Source organism: Schistocerca cancellata, chromosome 1, assembly GCF_023864275.1.
Source record: "Schistocerca cancellata isolate TAMUIC-IGC-003103 chromosome 1, iqSchCanc2.1, whole genome shotgun sequence".
In the NCBI taxonomy this organism is placed as follows: domain Eukaryota; kingdom Metazoa; phylum Arthropoda; class Insecta; order Orthoptera; family Acrididae; genus Schistocerca; species Schistocerca cancellata.
The window spans coordinates 711,668,255-711,693,369 of NC_064626.1; the positions used below are offsets into that span (position 1 = coordinate 711,668,255).

Here is a 25,115-nt window from a genome sequence, read left to right on the forward strand (position 1 = left end):
CGTGTGCCCCAGGACCGCTACGGTAGCTGAGAAGGCCCTATGGGAACCCTGAAACGTGACGGCTAACGGGGCTCTGGTGAAGCTGCGATAGGCCTAGCAAGCCAGTAGTGGATAAATCAACTGCTTTTAAAAAGGGAACATGCCTCGGATCACGGAACGGATCTAAAGGAAACCGACCAAGCAATGGAAAAGGATTACGAGATGGTTTACGACTGGGCACCCTAAACGTAAGGACTCTAACTGGGAAGTTAGAAGAAATTGTAGAAATGATGGAAAGGAGGAAATTGGACATCTTGGGACTTGCTGAGACTAGGTGGAGAGGAGTTGGTGAAAAACCACTAAGTAAAGGATGTAAACTGTACTGGATAGGGAATGAGAGGGGAAGAAATGGAGTGGCAATAGTGGTTAGAGAGGGTCTGCAGGAGGAGGTGGAAGGTATCAATGATCGAATGATAAAAGCCAGAGTACGGGTGAAAGGAAAAAGCATTGAAATCATCCAAGCATATGACCCACAGGTGGGGTGTACAAAAAAGGAGAAGGAGGAATTTGAAGATGACATGCAAAAGCAGCTAAATGGAGGAAATCAGATTATAATAGGGGACCTCAATGCACATGTTGGCACAGACAGGAAAGGATTCAAGGAGATAATGGGACCAGAGGGCTGGGGGAACCGAAATAGAGAAGGAAAATTGCTGCTGGAATTCTGCAAGAGGAATGGGCTGGCGATCGCAAATTCCTGGTACAAGAAGAGAAGTAGTCACAAAATAACTTGGTACAATGGGGACTGGTCCCAAACTTCAGTAGTAGACTATATACTAGTGGATAGGCAGATGATGAACAGCCTCACAGATGTTAAGGTCATTCCATCTGAGGCCTTAGACAGTGACCATCGGCTGTTGGTAGCCACCCTGAGAGAGAAAAAAGATAGGAGGGCAACAGAAATACAGGAGAAAAGGTTGAAGACATGGATGCTGAAAGAGGATGAACGGAGGACCCAGTACCAGACACTGATCAGGAAGAAGCTGCCAAAGGAATATCAGAGAACAGTCGAAGAAGAATGGGGAGATTTTAAGAGGGCTCTAGTTGAGGCAGCTGAGACTGTGTGCGGAAGAACTAGCACAAAGAGGAGAAGTAGGGAAACCCCATGGTGGAACAACATATGTAAAGAGGCAATACTTCGAAAGAACAAAGCCTTCAGAGAATGGTTCCAGACCCGAACAGAGGAAGCTAGGGTAAAATATGAGGAAAGCAAGAAAGCGGCACAGACCATAGTAAGGGCGGAGAAGAAGAAGTGGTTGGAAAAATGGACAAGAATGTTAGAAGAGGACAGTGAAGGGAACAAAAAAGTACTTTACACCATGGTAAGAAATAAGAGGAACGACAGAAGCGAGTGCCTGAGGATCATGGATAATAATGGAAGAGTTGTGGAGGAAATGCATGAGCTCAAAAAGATTTGGAAGGAGTACTTTGAAGATCTGTTGAATGCCGCCAAGCGGGTAACTAACAGCGATGGAGAGCCTAAGGCAGCAGACGATTATAATAGTGGGGAAATTGATGATCTAACTTGGAATGAAGTGGAAGAAGCCATAAAGAGGATGAAAGGGGGCAAGGCACCAGGTTGGGACGAAGTAACAGTGGATATGATACGAGCAGCAGGAGAAGTAGGAACCCAGTGGCTATACAGAGTGCTGAGGGTGGTGTGGAAGGAGAACAGAATTCCTGAGGATTGGAAGAAAGGAATTATAGTCCCGATCTTCAAGAAAGGGGATAAAAGGAGATGTGAGAACTACAGAGGAATCACCCTGCTATGCCACTGTGGAAAAATCTATGAAAAGATCCTGGAGAAGAGAATAAGAAGCAGTATTGAAAGTAGACTGCAAGAGGAGCAGTACGGTTTCAGACCGGGAAGATCAATAACGGACCTCATATTTGCGGCAAGGCAACTGCAGGAGAGGCACTATGAGTACGGGAAGGACTTAATCATGGCCTTTTTGGATATTGAGAAGGCGTATGACAGTATCTGTAGGGACAAGCTCTGAGATGTGCTGAACGCAAAAGGGATAGATGAAGAGATAACACGAAAAGTCAGAAAAATGTATGAGGGAAGTGAGAGTTGTGTGAAAGTGGGGAGGGAACGTACTGCATGGTTCAAGCTGGAAAATGGGCTGCGACAGGGTAGTGCACTTTCGCCTTTATTGTTTATTATTGTTATGGATGAAATCCTACAGCAAGTATCAGATGCAATTGGAGATCATAAAATGAAAGCAGTGCTTTTTGCCGATGACCTGATGTTATGGGGAAATTGCCAGAAGGAGGTGGAAGAGCAGTTAGATGCATGGGAGGCAACGGAAGCACAATATGGAATGCATTTCTCTGCAAAGAAAAGTGAAATAATCGTCACAACAAGGAAGAAGAATAGGCCAAATGTGGATATAACTTGTGGAGGGGAAAAACTACAAGTGGTAGAGAACTTCAAGTACCTGGGAAGCGTGATTGAAAGTAAGGGGGGAAACGCAATGGAAATAAATGAAAGGTGCAGAAAAGCAGGGCAGTTCTACAAATGCATTAGGGGGCTTATTTGGAGCAAGGAGGTGCCACAGAAATCCAAGGGAATTATATACCGAACCTACTTTGTCCCCATATTGGTATACGGAAGTGAGACATGGGTAATGCACAAAAGCGACAAAAGTAGAATACAGGCTAGTGAAATGAAGTTCCAGAGGAGCAGGTTGAGTGTAACAAGACGAGACAGATTGCGAAATGTGTATGTGAGGGAAAGACTAAAGGAGGAACCAGTACAGGACAGGATAGAAAAATCAAGACTGCAGTGGTATGGACACATGAAGAGAATGGATGAGGGAAGAATTCCAAAGAGGATGTTTGATCTGCAACTGGAGGGGAAGAGGCCCAGAGGAAGACCAAGGGATAGATGGGTGAAGGGAGTGAAGGAATGTGTGATGAGAAGAGGAGAGAACTGGACGAAGGTGGAAGAGGGGGAATGGTGGAAAGACAGAACACGATGGAGAGGCTTGTGTTCCCGACAGACCCAGCCAGTGGCTGGAAACTGTCCAAGATGATGATGATGAACTCCCTGAACGTGGAAATTGCAAGGTGGAGATTCGAACTAATTTATCATCGGGATGCCATCACAGCGCATACTGATAAGTTGCAACTTTGGAAACGTAAAATTGTAGCCTGCAGTTATTCCCGTTTTCCTGAATTATTTGGAATCGTGAAAGAAGCACTCTTTATGGAGGTCTTTAAGTAAACTGATACTACGAATAAAATATCAAATCACTTGGAGCATCTAACTGATGAATTTAAACGCTACTACCCTAGCTCGTGTGGTAACAACATTTACAAACTGGCAACAGATCCTTTTCACGTTGACGTAGATGTGCTGTCGGGAACACTGCAAGAGAAAGCTTTGTAAATTAAAAACGATTCTGCAGCCAAATATGAGTTTGAGAAGATTGATAAGTCATTACTTTGGGTAAAATATCTGTAAGTTTATCCGAGCATAGCAAAACAAGCACTGCAACTGTACTTAACCGTTTTCAAGGAATTATTTGTGCGAAAGGACGTTTTCAGCAGTTGTTGCAAAATCAATGTTGCTAGTGATTTAAGTTGCGCACTTTCTTCTACTCAACGAAGAATTGAAAATCTTTGCAAAAATATGCAAGCTCATCCATCACATTGATTTATTTATTTTTTATTACTAAATATGTGCACAATCGTATATGTCTGCGGAAAATATTTACATTATAAAGTTTATGAATTATTTTTTGCTCTTATTACCCTTAGCGGCGCGAATTGTTGCGACAGGCCGTCCAGTATCGCCCCATTCGAAGCACTTTGTGTGAGTTGTCTTTTCTTCCAGACTACTCGCAGCCTCATCAATGTATCAGCGATCGCCATTTTTCTTCCGTTCATTGATACGTGTTGCAGTAGACTTAATTATTTTTACAATATTTGCTACAAATAAGCGCCGCATTTGAAACTGGCCATCTCTGTAATGAGTAGTGTACGAATTTCCACGCAAATACATGTACAGACCACTTTAAGGAATAAATGCATATTTAACATCTTGTATTTAGAAATTTATAAGGGATACAAATAATTTTCCTGAATCAATGGAGATATTGCAATAACTTGCATAGCCACAACAGGTACCCTCTTTTTCTCATGTGAATTATGACAAAGTTGAAGATTATGTGAAATTTATGGTAATGTGATTGAACTAATTATTATTTCAGAACTGAAAAATTTTGGCAGTTTTCGGAGGGCTTTGTTTCATAGAGTTCTGCGTAAAATAGAACACAGTTGGCCCAAACACTTGACTTCTCATGTTTTTGTCCAGATGTCAGTCGACAAAGCTAAAGTATTTCCTTGTCACCCACAAGGGAAAGTGGCTGAGGGAAGCACAGTACGCACATTTTTAATTGTTCTTCTCGTGGCTTGTCATAGCAAGTCGGAACATTTCGTATAGATAAACTTCTTTTTCCCATAGGCGCCATCGTCAAAATCTTACTGTTGTGGCACTGAAGATGCTGTGTCGTGGTGTATTGTCTGGCGTTGACGATTTAAATAATAACGAAATGAGCGATTAATTATTTAGTAGTAAATGTATTTAAATGAAATTATCTGACACGACCTGAAATGCTCAATACTTTTTGAAATGTTTTTCTCTACTAACTGCTTAGTGTTACAACACCTATAAAACAGTTTTATTTTCCTTTATACATGTGAGTAACGCATTTGAAGAGAGGAACTGTATAATGCCTAATCTCGAATCTATGTTTCTTCTGTGTCAAATTTATACCACTGCAGCTTTTTGGTATGACGCGCGAACCTGTCGGTTGGCAAGCTCCGAACCGGAGACAGACGAAACATTCTCTCTATCACGTCACCATCACGGCAGCGACAGTGGTACTCTACGCTCTCCACCTGCGCACCCTTGAGATAAAACACTAACTTCAGATGTTCGTACTGTAACAAATACTCTACCACTCATACTCCAGTGAACACGTCACCGTCAGTACAAATTAGTGTAGAACTGTGTGTAGCGAACGAAACAAGTTATGTATCATTTGAGAGATACAGAGGCGAACGAGTGTGCCGGGACTTACCCCAGTTCACTGTTAGTAGCGCCACTTCACCACAACGCGTCTGTGCGTAGCATAGAAGTATTGCCCCATATTTTAAGAATGGAATTAAAAGTTAAAGTTGCTTTTCCAAACTTTGTCAGCATATGCTTTAGTATATTAATGTCAAATCTCAGATTCATCAGATGAATATTTTTCCATAAATACATCGTTTTAAGGAAAAGTAAGTGGCGCAAAATAATAAAGCTAGGAACCCAAAAATTGGTCATTATGTACAGATGTATGACAAAATTAACTGGTACAAGTCTCAACGTGATCAAAGCAATATTTTGGCCAGAGTCCATGTTTTTAAGAAAAATTGGAGGTGCTAAGTATTAGAAATACGAAAACTTGTATGAAGCTCCAGTTTAGCATAAAAACATTGATTATGTAACCCCATTGAGCTACCCCTAATAGTTTTCGAGTAATTTACTGAAAACTACATTCGGAACAAAAGTGTCCTTATTTGTAGTAGATTAAGTATCTGTTACATTGATGCTAGAAAGTTTTGGTTACAGCACGTGACCCCTGAAACCTATTAAATAATAGAGCTATAACAAGTTTTAAGACCTGGATGTAAATAATAACAAATACAAGGACTCTTTTGATCCGCGTCAGTCAAAACGCCGGAGTACGTGACGCCTCGGATGACGTCGCAGCCAGACCGCAACTAAACTCCTGTTTACGGTACAAATAGGAAGTGAAATCTCGAGGCCTGTACACCGTCGTGGATCGCTTAGATTTCGCAGAAGTAACTGTTAGTGTGCCGCCCATAATGTTAACACATCCGCATGGCAAGTGGTGACAATTATTTTCCACTTTTTATGGCGAGCAATTGTTTTGATTTTCAGAAGTCAGGGCGAAAGACAGTTTAATAGGAACTTACTGTAGAGGTCGCCTCTGAACTGCTCGTAGTGCTGTTTAGGATAGAGAGAGTTATGATTAATATTAACATAATGAATATTACAGTGTTGTGCATGTGAAACTTTACCAAATATATCTGTCAATTAGAACTCGGAATCTTCATTTATAATCATAGTTCTCATCCCGCTGAGCAAGTAGGGAACAGAAACATTTCTTTCAGTGGGCTGGACAAGAGTGTGGACTTCTGAGAACTATGGTCAGTATGTTCTCCATCGCTTGCTGGCTGACACAGAAATAGTTTCCAGGTTCTCGAAAAGACGGAGAACAATTTTTACAATATTCTAATATTTTCCTATGACTGCTGATTATTAAGAACGGACATTTTTCTTGTGGTTGTTAACGCCGAATTTTAGTTAGCAGCTTACCTCCTGGGCATGCGTGATGCACAGAGAGTGTTGTTTAGCAGCCGTCATGTTCATGGGATGGGGAATTACTACGTTTACATGCGACACATTTTCCGAAAGATGAAAACCGAATCCTGAAAACCATTGTTGCGTGTCATGTTAAGGTCTGAAGCGGATTTGCTGCCCCAGTTAAATATGGGGGCCCTGAAAACAGATGCTACAATTTCTGGTTTAGTCAGCACAATCGCTATTCTCTTTAATAAGACGAAGTGTAAACAGCTTTTTGCCGGCCGAAGTGGCCGTGCGGTTAAAGGCGCTGCAGTCTGGAACCGCACGACCGCTACGGTCGCAGGTTCGAATCCTGCCTCGGGCATGGATGTTTGTGATGTCCTTAGGTTAGTTAGGTTTAACTAGTTCTAAGTTATAGGGGACTAATGACCTCAGCAGTTGAGTCCCATAGTGCTCAGAGCCATTTGAACCATTTTGTAAACAGCTTCAGTCTAATATTTCTGCTTATCCTTCACTGTACGAAGAGCCACTCCGTCCATACTAGCTGAAAGTCGTTAAAAATAGACGAAACCTGACGGCCCAAGCGCGTTTTAAAACCGGTTGCGTTAACATGGGAGCGAAAATCGATTGCAGAATTGGAAACCCGAAAACAAGGAGCTGATTTCTAGAATCGATTCTGAAGTGTTTAAGTGACCACCCAGAAGAGGTATTGGGAAATTGGCTTACGAAAGCCGGTCTTAGAAGCCTCATGTAAACGGGGTGAATGTTGACTTGGCTATACATAGGTACTGCCAACCCCCAGGTGCGTGCTCTTTCAACGGAACGGATCTGTTGCTCGTTGGCCAATGTTTTGGATAAAAGCATGTACCAAAGTGAAGTAAATATAAATATAAAACTGAAACTGAATTTTGATACTGCATTGTTGTTGTTGTTGTTGTGGTCTTCAGCCCTGAGACTGGCTTGATGCAGCTCTCCATGCTACTCTATCCTCTGCAAGCTTCTTCATCTCCCAGTACCTACTGCAACCTACATCCTTCTGAATCTGCTTAGTGTATTCATCTCTTGGTCTCCCCCGACGATTTTTACCCTCCACGCTGCCCTCCAATACAAAATTGGTGATCCCTTGATGCCTTAGAACATGTCCTACCAACCGATCCCTTCTTCTGGTCAAGTTGTGCTACAAACTTCTCTTCTCCCCAATTCTATTCAATACTTCCTCATTAGTTATGTGATCTACCCATCTAATCTTCAGCATTCTTCTGTAGCACCACATTTCGAAAGCTTCTATTCTCTTCTTGTCCAAACTATTTACCGTCCATGTTTCACTTCCATACAATGCTACACTCCATACAAATACTTTCAGAAATGACTTCCTGACACTTAAATCTATATTTGATGTTAACAAATTTCTCTTCTTCAGAAACACTTTCCTTGCCATTGCCAATCTACATTTTATATCCTCTCTACTTCGACCATCATCAGTTATTTTGCTCCCCAAATAGCAAAACTCCTTTACTACTTTAAGTGTCTCATTTCCTAATCTACTACCCTCAACATCACCCGACTTAATTCGACTACATTCCATTATCCTCGTTTTGCTTTTGTTGATGTTCATCTTATATCCTCCCTTCAAGACACCATCCATTCCATTCAACTACTCTTCCAAGTCCTTTGCTGTCTCTGACAGAATTACAATGTCATCGGCGAACCTCAAAGTTTTTATTTCTTCTCCATGGATTTTAATACCTACTCCGAATTTTTCTTTTGTTTCCTTTACTGCTTGCTCAATATACAGATTGAATAACATCGGGGAGAGGCTACAACCCTGTCGTACTCCCTTCCCAACCACTGCTTCCCTTTCATGTCCCTCGACTCTTATAACTGCCATCTGGTTTCTGTACAAATTGTAAATAGCCTTTCGCTCCCTGTATTTTACCCCTGCCACCTTTAGAATTTGAAAGAGAGTATTCCAGTCAACATTGTCAAAAGCTTTCTCTAAGTCTACAAATGCTAGAAACGTAGGTTTGCCTTTCCTTAATCTTTCTTCTAAGATAAGTCGTAAGGTCAGTATTGCCTCACGTGTTCCAATATTTCTACGGAATCCAAACTGATCTTCCCCGAGGTCGGCTTCTACTAGTTTTTCCATTCGTCTGTAAAGAATTCGTGTTAGTATTTTGCAGCTGTGGCTTATTAAACTGCATATTGATACTGCATATTGATACTGCATATTGACACTGCATTTTGTTATTTATTTTTTTGCTTCTTTGTGCAATTTTGGGCTTTTGGCAGTTCACGAATGCTCGCACGTTTAAGACATAATAGTGCATGGAAATTGGGACTCTAATAATGAGTCTTGACGAATACATTCCGTGCAGTATTTACACATAGTGGCTGATCGGTACAAGGTGCACACACGTGTTGACAGTGCCGAGAGACAAATTAATACATACGCATTTCCCCTTCCACAACCCCACCTCCTCATCAAGTCCTTACATTTTCCCTTTCAAGTCTCACCTTTCCCCCCAAGACATTGAGCTAATCGATCGCATTTTCAGATGCTTGCCGTAGGTAATACAGTATTATTATTGTGAAGGGGGCGCCAAGATTCCATTTTTGACAGTAGAGGGGTGCGACAAACAGAAGTTTGGGAACACATAGTTTAGAACGTTATTATCAAAAAATAAACAAATGCAAACAACTCATGCATTTGGCCAAAAGAATAATCAGCATTTCGTTTGCTGTTGTTATTTGGCGAATCCCGCACCGTCTTTGGTTTCTTGTTGTGACAATATGTTAGAGTGAACAAATTTTGGGACACGCTAAATTGTCGGAAGCTTTTAATGTTTTTGGTAATTGCCGTACTGAGTGTTTAAAAAAGTTGTTATTGTTTCATGTCCCATCGACTAGTTGCATTCTGTGTCTTGCCTGTCGGATCCGTGTGGTCTGCGAAAATGTGTGAAACTGCTTTGTGTGTTGCAGTGAAACAACAGCGCGAAAAACCGTTAGAGAGCGGCGAGAAATCGAGTTATTTAGTTAGTTACATGTTCCATGGATAATTTGAACGATTCTTTTGTTGATATGAAGTGGAAGTGAGTTTTAATGTTTTCAACAAATTCGGGAAAAAATCCATCGCTATTTCAGAAATAACATTTGAGTTTTCAAATTTATTGAAGTTCCTACGCTGAGTGTACTAGATTTGCGGAAACAGAGACATAATACGAAGAAGCAGTCCACTGGTATCAGGACGAGAGAACAACAATCTTTTGGTTTGGGATGACGTGACGATTTTCCGAAGTATTGCGCGCGAAGGTGCATGCGCCGTCTTGAGCCTACTTTAATAAGGCTTTAAATGGTAAATGTGAGTGTTGTATAGAGTTTCTGGCTGGGAAATATCGCGGAATGGGTTCGGCCGCCTGAAGTGTCAAACGACGGTGAATACTTGAGTTCTAAAAGAAATAGTTTCTACTGATCAATGAAAGACATTGGTTGCTGTTATGAGGTATGAAACGAAGTAATTGAACGACAAAGACCGTTTCTTTGCAGAAAATGTGTAATCTATGTAAAATTCAGGAATTAAGATACGAGAGAAATAAAAATTATTTCCTTTATGAGTCGTGATAACGCAGGTTGTGTCACAAAAAAAGTGGACTGACTAAACAGTTACTCATGTAACTAACTTTTCTTGAAGATCTGTCATAGACGACGGGAAAAAGTAGAATATTTATCATAGCCTATATACCTCCTGAAAATTTTTAAAGTAACAGTTCTGGCTGAAATCGCACTGTTTGTTTAAAATCTGTTCTGGATACGATTTCTTGATGCTAAAGCTTTTCATTCTTTTGCTGAAGATCCTACATCCATGATTTCCGGCTTACACTAGCACTCCGAGTAGTCTTCCCTTGATAACTGCACGTAACACTTACACGCTCTGTCTTGCGCTTGTTGTGGAGTGTTTATTTTCAGTAATGTGTAGGGTTGCCATTCGATATATCGAGACCGTCAACGGTATGAGCCACCTTGTACCGACATCTTGACAAGATCCCGATTTTGCAAAATAGTGTTACGAACTTGGCTCAAGCACTGAAGTAACGCCATCTGTTAGCGCAGCATGTAAATGCCACCTCAGTTAGCTTTATTTATGACAACAAGCTAATGTTGAAAAGGTCGTCTCACAGATGGTGTTTCAGGTAGTTTTATAAATACGTAAAAGGGGGAGAAACTTACTGTAAAAGGTGAAATCTTCCGAAGAATATGGAGCACCAACTACTTCTTGCCGCACAAGTTCCATGAATTTTTATACTGTGTGAAATAAAAACTAGTTATATTAACTACATTTTTTACTTCATTCCTACACCCCCATCTCATTAGAGTGTATTGATGAGGTTCCAGCTAGTTATCGCAACCCTAGTAACGAGTGTACCGAAGGCCGTTGTATTTTTGGGAATACGTACTCTCTTTGAAACTAGTTTTAAATGAGCGTCCTATCTGACCTTTGTAATACTGATCACAATCATTGCAGTTAATTTTATATACACCTGAAAGGAGGACAAGTCACATTTCGGCACATTTTTCATATTGAAGACACAATATTAAGGTATTGTTGTTTGAAAAACTATTCTAACGTTTGATTTTTCGAAACAGTGCAAAATTTTTGTGATATGTTGCCGTTATATGTCGTAGCAACATATTTAGTTTTTGTTTTTCGATACCATGCGTGAAAAGTTTACCTCCGTTTTTCGTTGTGATTCATTTCGTTTTTTAATGATGCTCTAAATGTTATCGACATCTAAGTTTTTATAATCGTTCATTATAATGATTTGTTTCAGTATGTCAAGGTCTTATATATTTCATTTTATTTTTATCATAGGCGCACTTAACACTAAGTCATGGAGGCGAAAAGTGTTCTCTTTTGCACCACGCATCTTTTATTTTTCAAGGTTATTTCCAGCGTTAGTGCTGTATGCCTTTGATATTACTTCCGTTATCAAATGGTCATTTAGAATATGTTATCCATATTCTGCAACACCCTTCCCATATTAATGACCATTCAGCTGTTGATACTTTCATCATCTTCAAACTGGTTTTAACGTATCTTTTTTACATATCATGTTTAATCCCGTTTCATAGAGTAAAATTAGTTTTGTAACTGTGCACCTCTTTTCGCTCTCTAGCATTGTGTTTCGCGAAACAGTGGTGTTCCGTGGGAAGTGAATAAGTGCTCCGCCAACACTATTAATAACATGACGTTTCCTTCGACATTTTGACGATATTAATTTAACGGATGTACATTTCATAACCTACTGCTGTTGGCGCCACAAAACGAGATGTGCGCGCGATTAGCGCTACCAATAACATTACGCATTTCTTCCAATTTATATTCTCTATGAAAATAGGCTAAACTGCTGTGCTGCCCTCATTAACTTTGTCCCTTCCTCTTATTAATAATGGTAGTTAGAAGTTGGAAGTCATAATTCTTGGAATAACTGCCAACCTATGCAATCTAACAGTTTGGTTACGCGTTGTACACCTGCCTGCGTGTTAAATAAATGTTCAAGATGCCATCCCATTTCTACTCATTGATTAATTGTGTTACAACAGTTTCCATATAACTCGCTCCGTAATCATTACTACAAATAAACACCACGTCTGAACAAGAACGGCTCTAGAACCCACTTGCACGAAACCTAGCTGATATGTATGGAGCGACTATATTGTCGATTCAGAATGAAGATGGCAGAAAGTTGTTTCACCATACCTCCAACCCATTCAGTAACTGCGATTTCTTTGTATCTCTTTCGACTGTTGCCAGCATTCTGCACAGAAAAGGGCTAGTTAAAGTGGCAGCACAACACCGTTGACAGTTTTGCTGATACATTCTTCACAAATCTGATTAAAATACACCAGTAAAATACCTGTGAAGTGTTCAGCATACGGATGTCTAAATTCTGGAGAAAATTAATCTGCGGGAATAATACGTAATTCACAAGTATGTATGTGTCCATTTATTGATCAAAATTAATCAAATATTTGTATTCGCATTGCCAAGATGAGCTTCGATGCTCTGCTTTTGATCGGTACATGTGAAAGGAGTGGGCTGATAAACTCATCCGAACTGAAATAAATTAACGTTGGGATGGTAGTAATAATTTTCCTTTAAATTTTATTTCTCTTTTATACATAGAGTAGGACGGGCAGCACACATGTACGTTTGCTACATACTTTTTTCTGCGACTCATGTGTGACATTAGGAGACACCACCTATTTTTTGATCGTATCTGTTACAATTATGACACGAGATGGCGGCTGGGTACGGGAGACTTCGTTAGGTATAGCTAGCAATTTAATACAATTAAAATATGACACTGAACGACCATATCACCCTGAATAAATGCTATGAAATAATGAAAATTATCTGTTGGTAGGTCCACCAATGCAAAGAAACAAAGCGGAACATCTTCCATTCCCTAGTATTAATTAATCTCCGTTTGCTTGTAATTGTACTGTAGAATTTGGCGGAATATGTGCCTATATTTTAGAACCAGATTCGGTAACTTGAATTATACCAACCTACACTCGGATTCGGTACAATATACAGTGCTTTAAAATGGCTTTCTGAAGTTGACAGCGGTTTTTAAAATAAGGTGTTGGTACTAAAATTTACACCCGTAGGCCTAATCTCATGAGTTTTGGAAACGAATGTGGATTATGGTTTGCCATCAGAAGCCCGGCAGTGGACAACGATCAAATATTATGAATGAATGTGTTTTTTGTTAACAATAGGTCATACTTCAAAAGACAAACTGTTCAGCAGGTTACACATGGAATTTCGGTAAAATGTTTGGTATTTTATTTCTTTTGGATTTCAATTAACCATAATTACCTAATAATACTATTTCAAGACGATCAAAGACCTTTCTGCTGCCATGGAGAGGGAGTTAATTTACCGACTAAGGCTCTGCAGTGAGTGTGCACTGCAAATGGATAAATCCACAGATGTCGCAGGACTACTAGTATCTGTTCGTTATACGTTTGATAAAAGAACAAGAAGATTTGCTCATGAGGAAAAAAAACAGGAGAAGATATATTCAGTTGTATTAACAATTTTATTATAAAACATGACATCAGTTGGGAGAAGTCTGTTGATATTTTCAGAGATGATGCTACAATCATCGTAGGAAAAACGATTGGATCTGTGTCATGTATACTGCAGGTAGCTACAAGAGCCACCAGCACTCACTGTATTTTGCACAGGTAAGCTCTGGTAGTAAATAAGTCTGCTGATTTAAAATATGGCATGGAAGAAGCGGTCTAAATGATAAACTATGTAAAACCTCGACCACTGCAGTCTACATTGTTTAAAATTTTGTACGGCGAAATGGATAGTGTTCTGTGTTTATATATGGTTCAAATGGCTCTGAGCACTATGGGACTTAACATCTGAGGTCATCAGTCCCCTAGAACTTAGAACTACTTAAACCTAACTAACTTAAGGACATCACACACATCCATGCCCGAGGCAGGATTCGAACCTGCGACCGTAGCGGTCGCGCGGTTCCGGACTGAAGCGCCTAGAACCGCTCGGTCACACTTGCCGGCTGTGTTTATAAAACTTGAGTTTGAATACTTATTTCTCTTATTCCTCTGTCCAGTACCTTAATTAACCTTTTTATTCTAAGTGTACATTTTCTGTAAATGTTGTGTTGTTGTGGTCTTCAGTCCTGAGACTGGTTTGATGCAGCTCTCCATGCTACTCTATCCTGTGCAAGCTTCTTCATCTCCCAGTATCTACTGCAACCTACATCCTTCTGAATCTGCTTAGTGTATTCATCTCTTGGTCTCCCTCTACGATTTTTACCCTCCACACTGCCCTCCAATGCTAAATTTGTAATCCCTTGATGCCTCAAAACATGTCCTACCAACCGATCCCTTCTTCTAGTCAAGTTGTGCCACAAACTTCTCTTCTCCCCAATCCTATTCAATACCTCCTCATTAGTTACGTGATCTACCCACCTTATCTTCAGCATTCTTCTGTAGCACCACATTTCGAAAGCTTCTATCCTCTTCTTCTCTAAACTAGTTATCGTCCATGTTTCACTTCCATACATGGCTACACTCCATACAAATACTTTCAGAAACGACTTCCTGACACTTAAATCTATACTCGATGTTAACAAATTCCTCTTCTTGAGAAACGCTTTCCTTGCCATTGCCAGTCTACATTTTATATCCTCTCTACTTCGACCATCATCGGTTATTTTACTCCCTAAATAGCAAAACTCCTTTACTACTTTAAGTTTCTCATTTCCTAATCTAATTCCCTCAGCATCACCCGACTTAATTTGACTACATTCCATTATCCTCGTTTTAAGATGGCTGAATAATCAAGCGACCGAATATCAATAAAGAACCAATCAAATTATAAATCAAAAGAAGGTTGATTTGCTCTCACTATCTGACTGAACATACGCTGCACTTCTTCTCAGGTACCATCACATGGCGATACCCCAGGGGAGTGTGATAAGACCGCTCTTGACCTCTGTATACAAAAAGGATCTGACCGATAGGGTGAGCAGCAGTCTGCGACTGTGCCGATGACGCTGTAGCGTACAGGACTGTGTCATCTTTGAGTGATTGTAAGAGGACACAGGATGACTGGGATGTAAGTTGGTGTCATGAGTGGCATCTTGCTCTTAATGTAGAAAAATGAAAGCTAACACAATTGACTGGGAAAAAACAATCATGTAATGTTCGAACACAGTATCAGTGGTGTGCGGCTTGACACAGTCACGATGGTAAAAAATCTAGGCACAGTGCTGCAAAGCGATATGAAATGGAGCGAGCACGTAATGTCAATTGTAGGGAAAGCTAATGCTCGTCGTCAGTTTATTTAGGAGAATTCTAAGGAAGTGTAGCTCTCATCGATAAAGGAGAGAGCGAATAGGCCACCACTGCGACCCATTCTTCAGGATGGCCAGCGTGTGCTGCTAGAGTGTTGGGATCCCCACTAGATCAGATTAAAGGAAGACATCGAAAGAGTTCAGAGTCATGCTACTAGATTTGTTACCATTAGGTTCAATCAACATGCGAGAATTACGAAGATGCTTCGTGAACTCAAATGGGAATCCCTGGGGGGGAAGACGACGTTCTTTTTGAAAAACAACACTGGGAAAATTTAGATAAGCGGCATTTGTAACTGACTGCACAAGGATTCCACTGCCACCACTGTATATCTCGCGTGTGGACCGCGGAGGCAACGTAAGAGAAAATAGAGGCATAAAGACAGTCCTTTTTCCCCACTCCATTTGCACATGGAACAGGAAAAGAATGGTACAATGCACCCTCCGCCATACATCGTACTGTGGCTTTGGGATTATGTATGTAGACGTAAAATGCTATGAATACAGCTAATATTGTTCGGCAAGTAATTGATCCAGTATTTAAAGTGAAGAGTATCGGTTTATAAAACTTCCATGTAGCTCATACGAAGTTATACTTTTTTGGATGATTATACTTCCAGGATAAAATGCTGCAATTTGTTCGTCAATTAATTCTCTAAAGTTAATTTTCCGCTCCGCAGCGACATGTGTTTTAAAACTACGTGGCAAATGAAAACTGTGTGCCGCGTCGGCACTCGAACCCGGAGCCTTGTCGGAGCGTGCCTAGAGGGCTCAGTCAGTAAAAGCATAGACGAGGTTCTATGGTTCGAGTTCCGGTGGAGCGCACATATTTAATCTACCAGGAAGTTTCAATGAAATTCTGAGTTCGGCAAATCTGCCTGGTTATTTCCTTGTCAGAAACGGCCTGTGGTGAATTATTGCTATACACTAAATGTGAGTTAATGACGAAAACCTGGACTCAAACTACTTATCTTATGCTACATTATCACCAGATTAACGTTTACGTTTAACCCATGGCTCTGAAGTGACGTTGGATGAGAGTTTTCAGTCAGGTGGAAAATTACGTGATATGTGTGATTGTTGTTGTTGTTGTGGTCTTCAGTCCAGAGACTGGTTTGATGCAGCTCTCCATGCTACTCTATCCTGTGCAAACTTCTTCGTCACCGAGTAACTAATGCAACCTACATCCGTCTGAATCTGCTTAGTGTATTCATCTCTTGGTCTGCCTCTACGATTTTTATCCTCCACGCTTCCCTCCAATTCTAAATTGGTGATGCCTTGATGCCTCAGAATGTGTCCTTCCAACCGATCCCTTCTTTTAGTCAGGTTGCGCCACAAACTCGTCTTCTCCCCAATTCTCTTCAGTACCTCCTCATTAGTTACGTGATCTGCCCATCTAATCTTCAGCATTCTTCTGTAACGACACATTTCAATAGCTTCTACTCTCTTCTTGTCCAAACTATTTATCGTCCATGTTTCACTTCCATACATGGCTACACTCCATACAAATACTTTCAGAAATGACTTCCTGACACTTAAATCTATGCTCGATGTTAACAGATTTCCCTTCTTCAGAAACGCTTTCCTTGCCATAGCCAGTCTACATTTTATATTCTCTCTACAACAACCATCATCAGTTATTTTGCTCCCCAAATAGTAAAACTCATCTACTACTTTAAGTGTCTCATTTCATAATCTAATTCCCTCAGCATCACCTGATTTAATTCGACTACGTTCCATTATCCTCGTTTTGCTTTTGTTGATGTTCATCTTATATCCTCCTTTCAAGACACTGTCCATTCCAGGTCCTATGCTGCCTCTGACAAAATTACAATATCTTCGGCAAACCTCAAAGTTCTTATTTCTTCTCCATGGATTTTAACTCCTACTCCAAATGTTTCTTTTCTTTCCTTCACCGCTTGCTCAATATACAGATGGATAACATCGGGGAGGGGTTACAATCCTGTCTCACTCCCTTTTCAACCACTACTTCCATTTGATGCCTCTCGACTCTTATAACTGCAATCTGGTTTCTGTAAAAATTGTAAATAGCTTTTCACTCCCTGTATTTTACCCTGCCATCTTCAGAATTTGAAAGAGAATATTCCAGTCAACATTCTTCTTGAAGTCTGAGGGCATTTGGCCTGCCTCATACATCATGATCACCAGATGGTAGAGTTTTTTCATGGCTGGCTCTTCCAAGGCTATCGGCAGTTCTAATGGAATATTGTCTACTCCCGGGGTGTTTTTTGACTTAGGTCTTTTGTCAAGTTCTTCACGCAGTATCATATCTCCTATTTCATATTCATCTATGTCTTCTTCCATTTCCATAATATTGCCCTCGAGTACATCGCCCTTGTATAGACCCTCTATATATTCCTTCCAACTTTCTGCTTACCCTTATTTGCTTAGGACTGGTTTTCCATTGGAGCTCTTGATATTCGTACAGGCGGGGTCTCTTCTCTCCAAAGGTCTCTTTAATTTTTCTGTAGGCAGTATCTATCTTACCCTAGTGATGTATGCCTCTACATTCTTACATTTGTCCTCAAGTCATCCTTGCTTAGCCATTTTGCACTTCCTGTCGATCTAATTTTTAAGATGTCTGTATTCCTTTTCGCTTGCTTCATTTACTGCATTTTTATATCTGCTCCTTTCATCAATTAAATTCAGTATCTCTTCTGTTACCCAAGGATTTCTACTATCCCTCGTCTTTTTATCTACTTGATCCCCTGCTGCCTTCACTGTTTCATCTCTCAAAGCTATCCATTCTTCTTCTACTGCATTTCTCTCCCCTGTATTTGTCAACCATTCCATAATTTGTTCTCTGAAACTACCTGTTTGCAGTTTCGTCAGTTTTAATCTACATATGTATGCTACAAATAATAAAGATTTAGTATTGAGGAGCTGTAATTAGAAGAACATGTAAGAAATATTATTTTACTGGTGCCACTGTTATAATTATCAAAATGTATTGTTTGTTTTCGCAGAGAAAAAGATTCTGGAGATATGGATTTGGAAACAGAGGGTATTCAGCCAGAAACGAGTGAAAAGAAAGCTGACATTTTAGCTCCCAGTGACAGAGAAGATATTTGCACTTGCATCGCGACAAAAGAGATGGCTGGCGAAGGTGTTAGTGCAGATGTTGTAAAAGAGGACGTTAATATTCCGTCCGAAACTGAACAGGATCGTATCACTGAGAAACAGCCTTGCACGTGTGAAAAAAAGGAGGAACATATTGAAGAGGAAGTTGAGCCACCGTGTCCTGAGCCACTAGAAGAGACAAGTCTTGAGTACAGGAACATGCTCCGCCGAGAGGAAATGTTTAGGTACTGGTATTTGCGTGCCTTCTTGCGAATTTCTCATACTCTCATCTATATTTAAGTTTAATTTTTACCTTAAACGGCTGATCTGCATGAAATTTAAATTGCTTGGACTTTACTACGTTAAAATGGTGCTATAGCAATGAATAGGCTTATAGACAAAAAAGAGAAAATAGTATTTTGCACACTTGTGGAGACTCCTCATTTCACGGTATTGTTCCATGAAGCCTGAAGTACGCATTAACAGCAGCCCAGTTTTCCGTAGCGCATGTCGCACATTGAGGCTGGGTCCCCTCGCTTGGTTACTTCCCACCACAATTGTCTCTCGAGCGCATTCCAATTCAAGGCCTGTCACTTGTATGTCTACCAGAGCTTTTCTAGCTATAGCTTCTTTGGACCACTACGGGGTCGACTTCCTCGTAGGTCCCAATGGAAGGCAGTTTTGGACATACAGTTATCGTTGCTTCTGGTGATGTTCCTATAATACATAAAATGTGTTCTTCTTAGTCTTTTGGTCACTCCCACTCGTTCCCTTACACACGTGTATCATAATTAATAGAGAAAACAGTATTGGTGAAAATATGCTATCACAGAAACACTGCAACAAATGTGATTCCGTAACCGCGCCGTTCACAAGATGACTGTCAGGCTGTTGTTACTAGCTGCCACTGACTTGTGTGTGAAATACTGGCCTCGTTAGGAAAAATGTATTTGAAAAATGTTCCATCAAGTTCCATCGATTATGGGCTCATATTTCATCTATTGACTGTCTTAACAAGAAATACAGTACTATTTCAGCGTGCTACAATTAACAATTTAATGAACACTCCAACATGTTCAAGATGGTGTTCCACGTACCGTTTCTCCATTTGGAAGCAGTACTGCACTCGTATCTGCGCTACGTCATCTAAGCAAGACGATACAATTCTTTGCTCAAGTATTTCAACCGTGTAGACAGGAGTGCTATACACTTCACTTTTAAGATCACTCCAGACAGAAAAGTTCAGACCATTGAGGTCATGTAATCTTGGAGGCCGGTGGCACATTATGCATCTACCACAATTCCCAACAATCGGTCATAGGTGAAAGTTTGGCCTGAAATAAATGCGGATTTAATAGAAAAGTTTACATTTACGATACGTTCGTAGTAACTAGGGTAATATTCATAACGAAGCAAGTCGCGGCTGGTAACCACATATTCCCATTTATCTCGCAAACTGCTTGTTTGCGGACTCAAGTTCATTGGGACGTTTTCGCTTCTATTATAATACATGCACCCGCCCTTAAAGCAGTCCTGCGCTTCATTACTCGCACGGCACACCCGAAACGTACCCCAGTGGTCTTTCCGACTCCTGGAGCGACTGACCGATTTCAGCTGAAAGTGAACAACCTTCCAACGAACATATGAGAACTCTGAACTTTCTGAGGCAAGTTTTCACTAGGAAACAAGAGGTTCTTGACCTGAAACAAACTAACAAAGACTTTGTCAAAGCTCACGTCTCGATATACTTGAACTTCTCCCATCTTTCGCGCCAAAGTTGTGTCTTTACTAGACTCAAGCGGATATTACAAATAAATGCGAGAGTAATGACTGGAATACGTGAACTAACAGCAGACTGGGAGACGGTGACACACGCTCTGCGTCAGTAAATCTTAAGTCCTTGCATGGCAAACAAAAATGGCTCTGAGCACTATGGGACTCAACTGCTGAGGTCATTAGTCCCCTAGAACTTAGAACTAGTTAAACCTAACTAACCTAAGGACATCACAAACATCCATACCCGAGGCAGGATTCGAACCTGCGGTTCCAGACTGCAGCGCCTTTAACCGCACGGCCACTTCGGCCGGCCAGGCAAACAAAAGCTAATGAGCATTTACGCGCAGTATTCGGACAGCATTTAACCATACATCGATAATTTCTTGATGCAATAATTTACCAACAGGCGTATGTATTGTAGAAATTTATTTTATGAACCTCTTATGTGCTACCAGTTTCGGCATTACATTGATGCCATTTTCAGGCCCCACGCGTCATAGCCTGTGTCGCCTGGCCACCAAGAACTGTTGCATAAAGATTTGATTCACGGATCCAGTTATATGGCTCCTTCCGTGTATAGCGATTTTACGGCTACGACTTGTGGGGCCTGAAGATGGCATCAATGTAATGCCGAAACTGGTAGCACGTAAGAAGTTCATAAAATAAATTTCTACAATACATACGGCTGTTGGTAAATTATTGCATCAAGAAATAAATGCCAGCCGTTGTCCCATGGTCCATAATGGATCAACGAAGATACATCGATAAGGTGAGAGATGCGACTCACTACACTTAGGGCTCGCTACATATAACAGCAATTAACGCTAATGCAAAATCCGTATTGCGACACAGTCGTGTGATAGATGAACAGGAAGCAATTCGCGAATTAAATCTCCACGTGCTGAGGTCGGGCTGTCCAGCCATGTATTAAAACACCGCTGATCTTACACCTTGCCGTAGTAGTCTGCAGCTACAAAGTCAACTCTTGGGAGAGTCTTTCAGCATGCCACTGGTAGCAATCATAACGCGATTACGATAGATCTGTTGAATCCTGGTTTATATAAAAAAAAGGATATGACGCAGGAACACAATTAACGTCGCTATAATTTTAGAAAGGCTAACTGAAGAAAACTAGATGCAAAAATTGACTTTCAAATAGCATAAAATGCTGAGTACTGCGTTGACAGCACGATACAATCATTTACAGCTGTCTGACGAAAGCGTACGAAATGTGGCCATTCCAGTACAGAAAACTGCTAGACATTGTGGTACACCATGGATTTTTCAAATAAAAAAGTACATGTACAACAACTGCGCAAATTTCATCAGCGAGATTTAAGCCACGAGGAGAAAGAGTTTAGACTATTGTAGTGTAGATCAAGGGACACCTAATGACAAGTTCTCATAGATACCATGAAGAAAAGCCACTGGGTCCAATATGTTCAAATTCAACTACTGACTGACACATAGGAAACTCCCTATGGTAACAGAAAAAGTAAACATACCACTTGTGCTATCTATTTCGGGAACAGGACGGCTCTAATTAGTGAGGTTCCTCTAATAACGTGATGAAGTCACCTTTTCCAGGAGATAATAGCGGAAACGATAACAAGAAATGAGGCACACGTGCTATACATAATTTCTACATCTACATCTACATCTACATTTATACTCCGCAAGCCACCCAACGGTGTGTGGCGGAGGGCACTTTACGTGCCACTGTCATTATCTCCCTTTCCTGTTCCAGTCGCGTATGGTTCGCGGGAAGAACGACTGTCTGAAAGCCTCTGTGCGCGCTCTAATCTCTCTAATTTTACATTCGTGATCTCCTCGGGAGGTATAAGTAGGGGGAAGGCGTTCGATACAGTTCCGCACTGTCGTCTGATAAACAAAGTAAGAGCCTACGGAATATCAGACCAGCTGTGTGGCTGGATTGAAGAGTTTTTAGCAAACAGAACACAGCATGTTGTTCTCAATGGAGAGACATCTACAGACGTTAAAGTAACCTCTGGCGTGCCACAGGGGAGTGTTATGGGACCATTGCTTTTCACAATATATATAAATGACCTAGTAGATAGTGTCGGAAGTTCCATGCGGCTTTTCGCGGATGATGCTGTAGTATACAGAGAAGTTGCAGCATTAGAAAATTGTAGCGAAATGCAGGAAGATCTGCAGCGGATAGGCACTTGGTGCAGGGAGTGGCAACTGACCCTTAACATAGACAAATGTAATGTATTGCGAATACATAGAAAGAAGGATCCTTTATTGTATGATTATATGATAGCGGAACAAACACTGGTAGCAGTTACTTCTGTAAAATATCTGGGAGTATGCGTGCGGAACGATTTGAAGTGGAATGATCATATAAAATTAATTGTTGGTAAGGCGGGTACCAGGTTGAGATTCATTGGGAGAGTCCTTAGAAAATGTAGTCCATCAACAAAGGAGGTGGCTTACAAAACACTCGTTCGACCTATACTTGAGTATTGCTCATCAGTGTGGGATCCGTACCAGATCGGGTTGACGGAGGAGATAGAGAAGATCCAAAGAAGAGCGGCGCGTTTCGTCACAGGGTTATTTGATAACCGTGATAGCGTTACGGAGATGTTTAACAAACTCAAGTGGCAGACTCTGCAAGAGAGGCGCTCTGCATCGCGGTGTAGCTTGCTCGCCAGGTTTCGAGAGGGTGCGTTTCTGGATGAGGTATCGAATATATTGCTTCCCCCTACTTATACCTCCCGAGGAGATCACGAATGTAAAATTAGAGAGATTAGAGCGCGCACAGAGGCTTTCAGACAGTCGTTCTTCCCGCGAACCATACGCGACTGGAACAGGAAAGGGAGATAATGACAGTGGCACGTAAAGTGCCCTCCGCCACACACCGTTGGGTGGCTTGCGGAGTATAAATGTAGATGTAGATGTAGATGTAGAAATTATGTATAGCACGTGTGCCTCATTTGAAAGCCCAAGTGTCGTTCTACCATTTGCACAAGAAGAGGCTGCAATTTCTATCATTCAATTAATTAATGGAATATTCTCGGTCCATATTACACAATAATGAAACGCTAAAAGACTAAAATTACACCTCCTGAATGAATCACTAAGACAGGAAAGAAGTCCTATAGTCTGGAAGTCTGCCCAAGCTGTGAGAATTCAGAAGAGCATGGAGAGAGAGCCAGTCGTTCCAAGACGTACAGACCAATCTGTCTTCTTAGCACCTAGGGTACAGTACAGGAGTGCTTGCCCGCGCAGCAGACTATGGTCCTACAGGGAACTACACAGCCTCAATCAGAATATAGTCAGCTCCAGAAAGGGCGAGGCTAATTAACTATGCTCTCCGCACTGTGAACAATTGCAGCAGCAAATACGTCGTACGTATCATGGTTGACTTTGCGGGCACATTTGACAGTCTGTGCTGGCTCGCAATGTTTGTTTGCGTGAGAGAAATACGGGTCCCAAAGTGTATGTAACAGAGCTTCCTCGTCTTGTGAAGCGTTACACTGTGGTATGTGGCAGAACATCCAGTAAAACAGTGAGGCTAATCAGAAGGGATTATCCACAGGGATCTCAAAGTGAACCAATTTTTTGGGACCTTAGCCCTGAGCCACTGAAAACGTTCAATGTCAGGGGCCATAGGCTATGCCGATGACATACTACTTACGGTAGCAAAAGTCTCAAGAGCCAGGCTAGACAGAAAAGCATGTGATGGGCTTGCTCAAATGCAAAACTAGTGCTCAGATGATGATGTAGAAATCGCAGCAAATAAGACTATTTACATTCTGCTCAAAGGCAGCCTCTCCCACTCGCGGAATCCTACTGTGAGAATTGGGTGCGCTTCACTGTGCCGCAGTGAGGTGTGTAAGTACACTGTGTAACGGAACATATTAAAGGCTTTACTGTACCGAAGTATGCGATACCCTCCAAATTCAACCAGTTTAACGAGTATTATAGAAAAGTTATTGTGTATGTTAACAATGATTGCATAACATGTCTGCATAAACAGTCAACCCATTAAATTATACTGAATAACTGACCCACACAAAATGTTTATATCACTTGATCACTGATACAGCAAATGTCATCATGTAAAAACACTAAGTTCATCTAAAATAATTAATATGAAGTACGAAAAATAGTGGACAACTTAGGTATTTTGGATCTCCTTAAATAAAAATCACCCAGTGAAACCTATTTGTTCACTAGGAGCGGTCTCACTCAGTATTCACGAAATCAATCCTGTTTTAGACGAAAACCAATGTAATTCTTAATAATTCATGTTAATTACTTATTTATGCAAATTAGAGAAGTCAATTGACAAACTTCTAAAAAACGGCCTTTTTGTAACAAAGAATTATTCTGTCAAGTCAACAAATCTGTCTGTCATTTTAATAACATGTTAAATTATGTCACTCGATGCAAATTAATAACTTTTCTGCACAAATTATGATAACAGATGTACATGTGACTTGTAAACTATATCTCTTTTTAGTAGTTCTTTGACAATGTTATAAATACAAGCAGCAAGAACGGTCGAGAGGCAGTCGGAACGTCACTTTGGTAAAGTGTGTTTGTGTGTTATTGTTTGAGGTGGATAAACAATGCAAAGAACATGTAACGGAAATACTACTTTGTGTTGTGTCATGGTCTTTGGTGGACAGTGGAATTAAGATGGCCACCAGAGTAATAAATATTTGAAGTTTACATATTTGTTGGTTTCGCTCGTTCTTTATCATCAAAAGCATATAAAAAACACGGGACCTCATGTTTTTAACCCTAGACAACCAGATTTAGAGCCAGCATCAGCATCGAGACACAGCAGCGATCCAGCAAGTAGCAGTGATTACCACAACACAATGCATTTTAATGGCGCCAACCTAACATCAAGTGCTAACAAGCTCCGTAAATGGGAGTGAAATAGTGCGATTATAGCAATTAGCTAT

General features: G+C 40.8%; 1 protein-coding gene across 1 annotated transcript in view; it reads left to right on the top strand.

Annotated features, from left to right (window-relative positions):
• LOC126096826 (uncharacterized) overlaps nucleotides 1-25,115 on the top strand; it is a 107,367-nt gene that overhangs the window by 56,962 nt on the left and 25,290 nt on the right. The window contains exon 5 of the mRNA XM_049910590.1: nucleotides 18,306-18,644. Coding sequence (XP_049766547.1) covers nucleotides 18,306-18,644 — 339 coding nt within the window. The remainder of the gene's footprint in view (nucleotides 1-18,305; nucleotides 18,645-25,115) is intronic.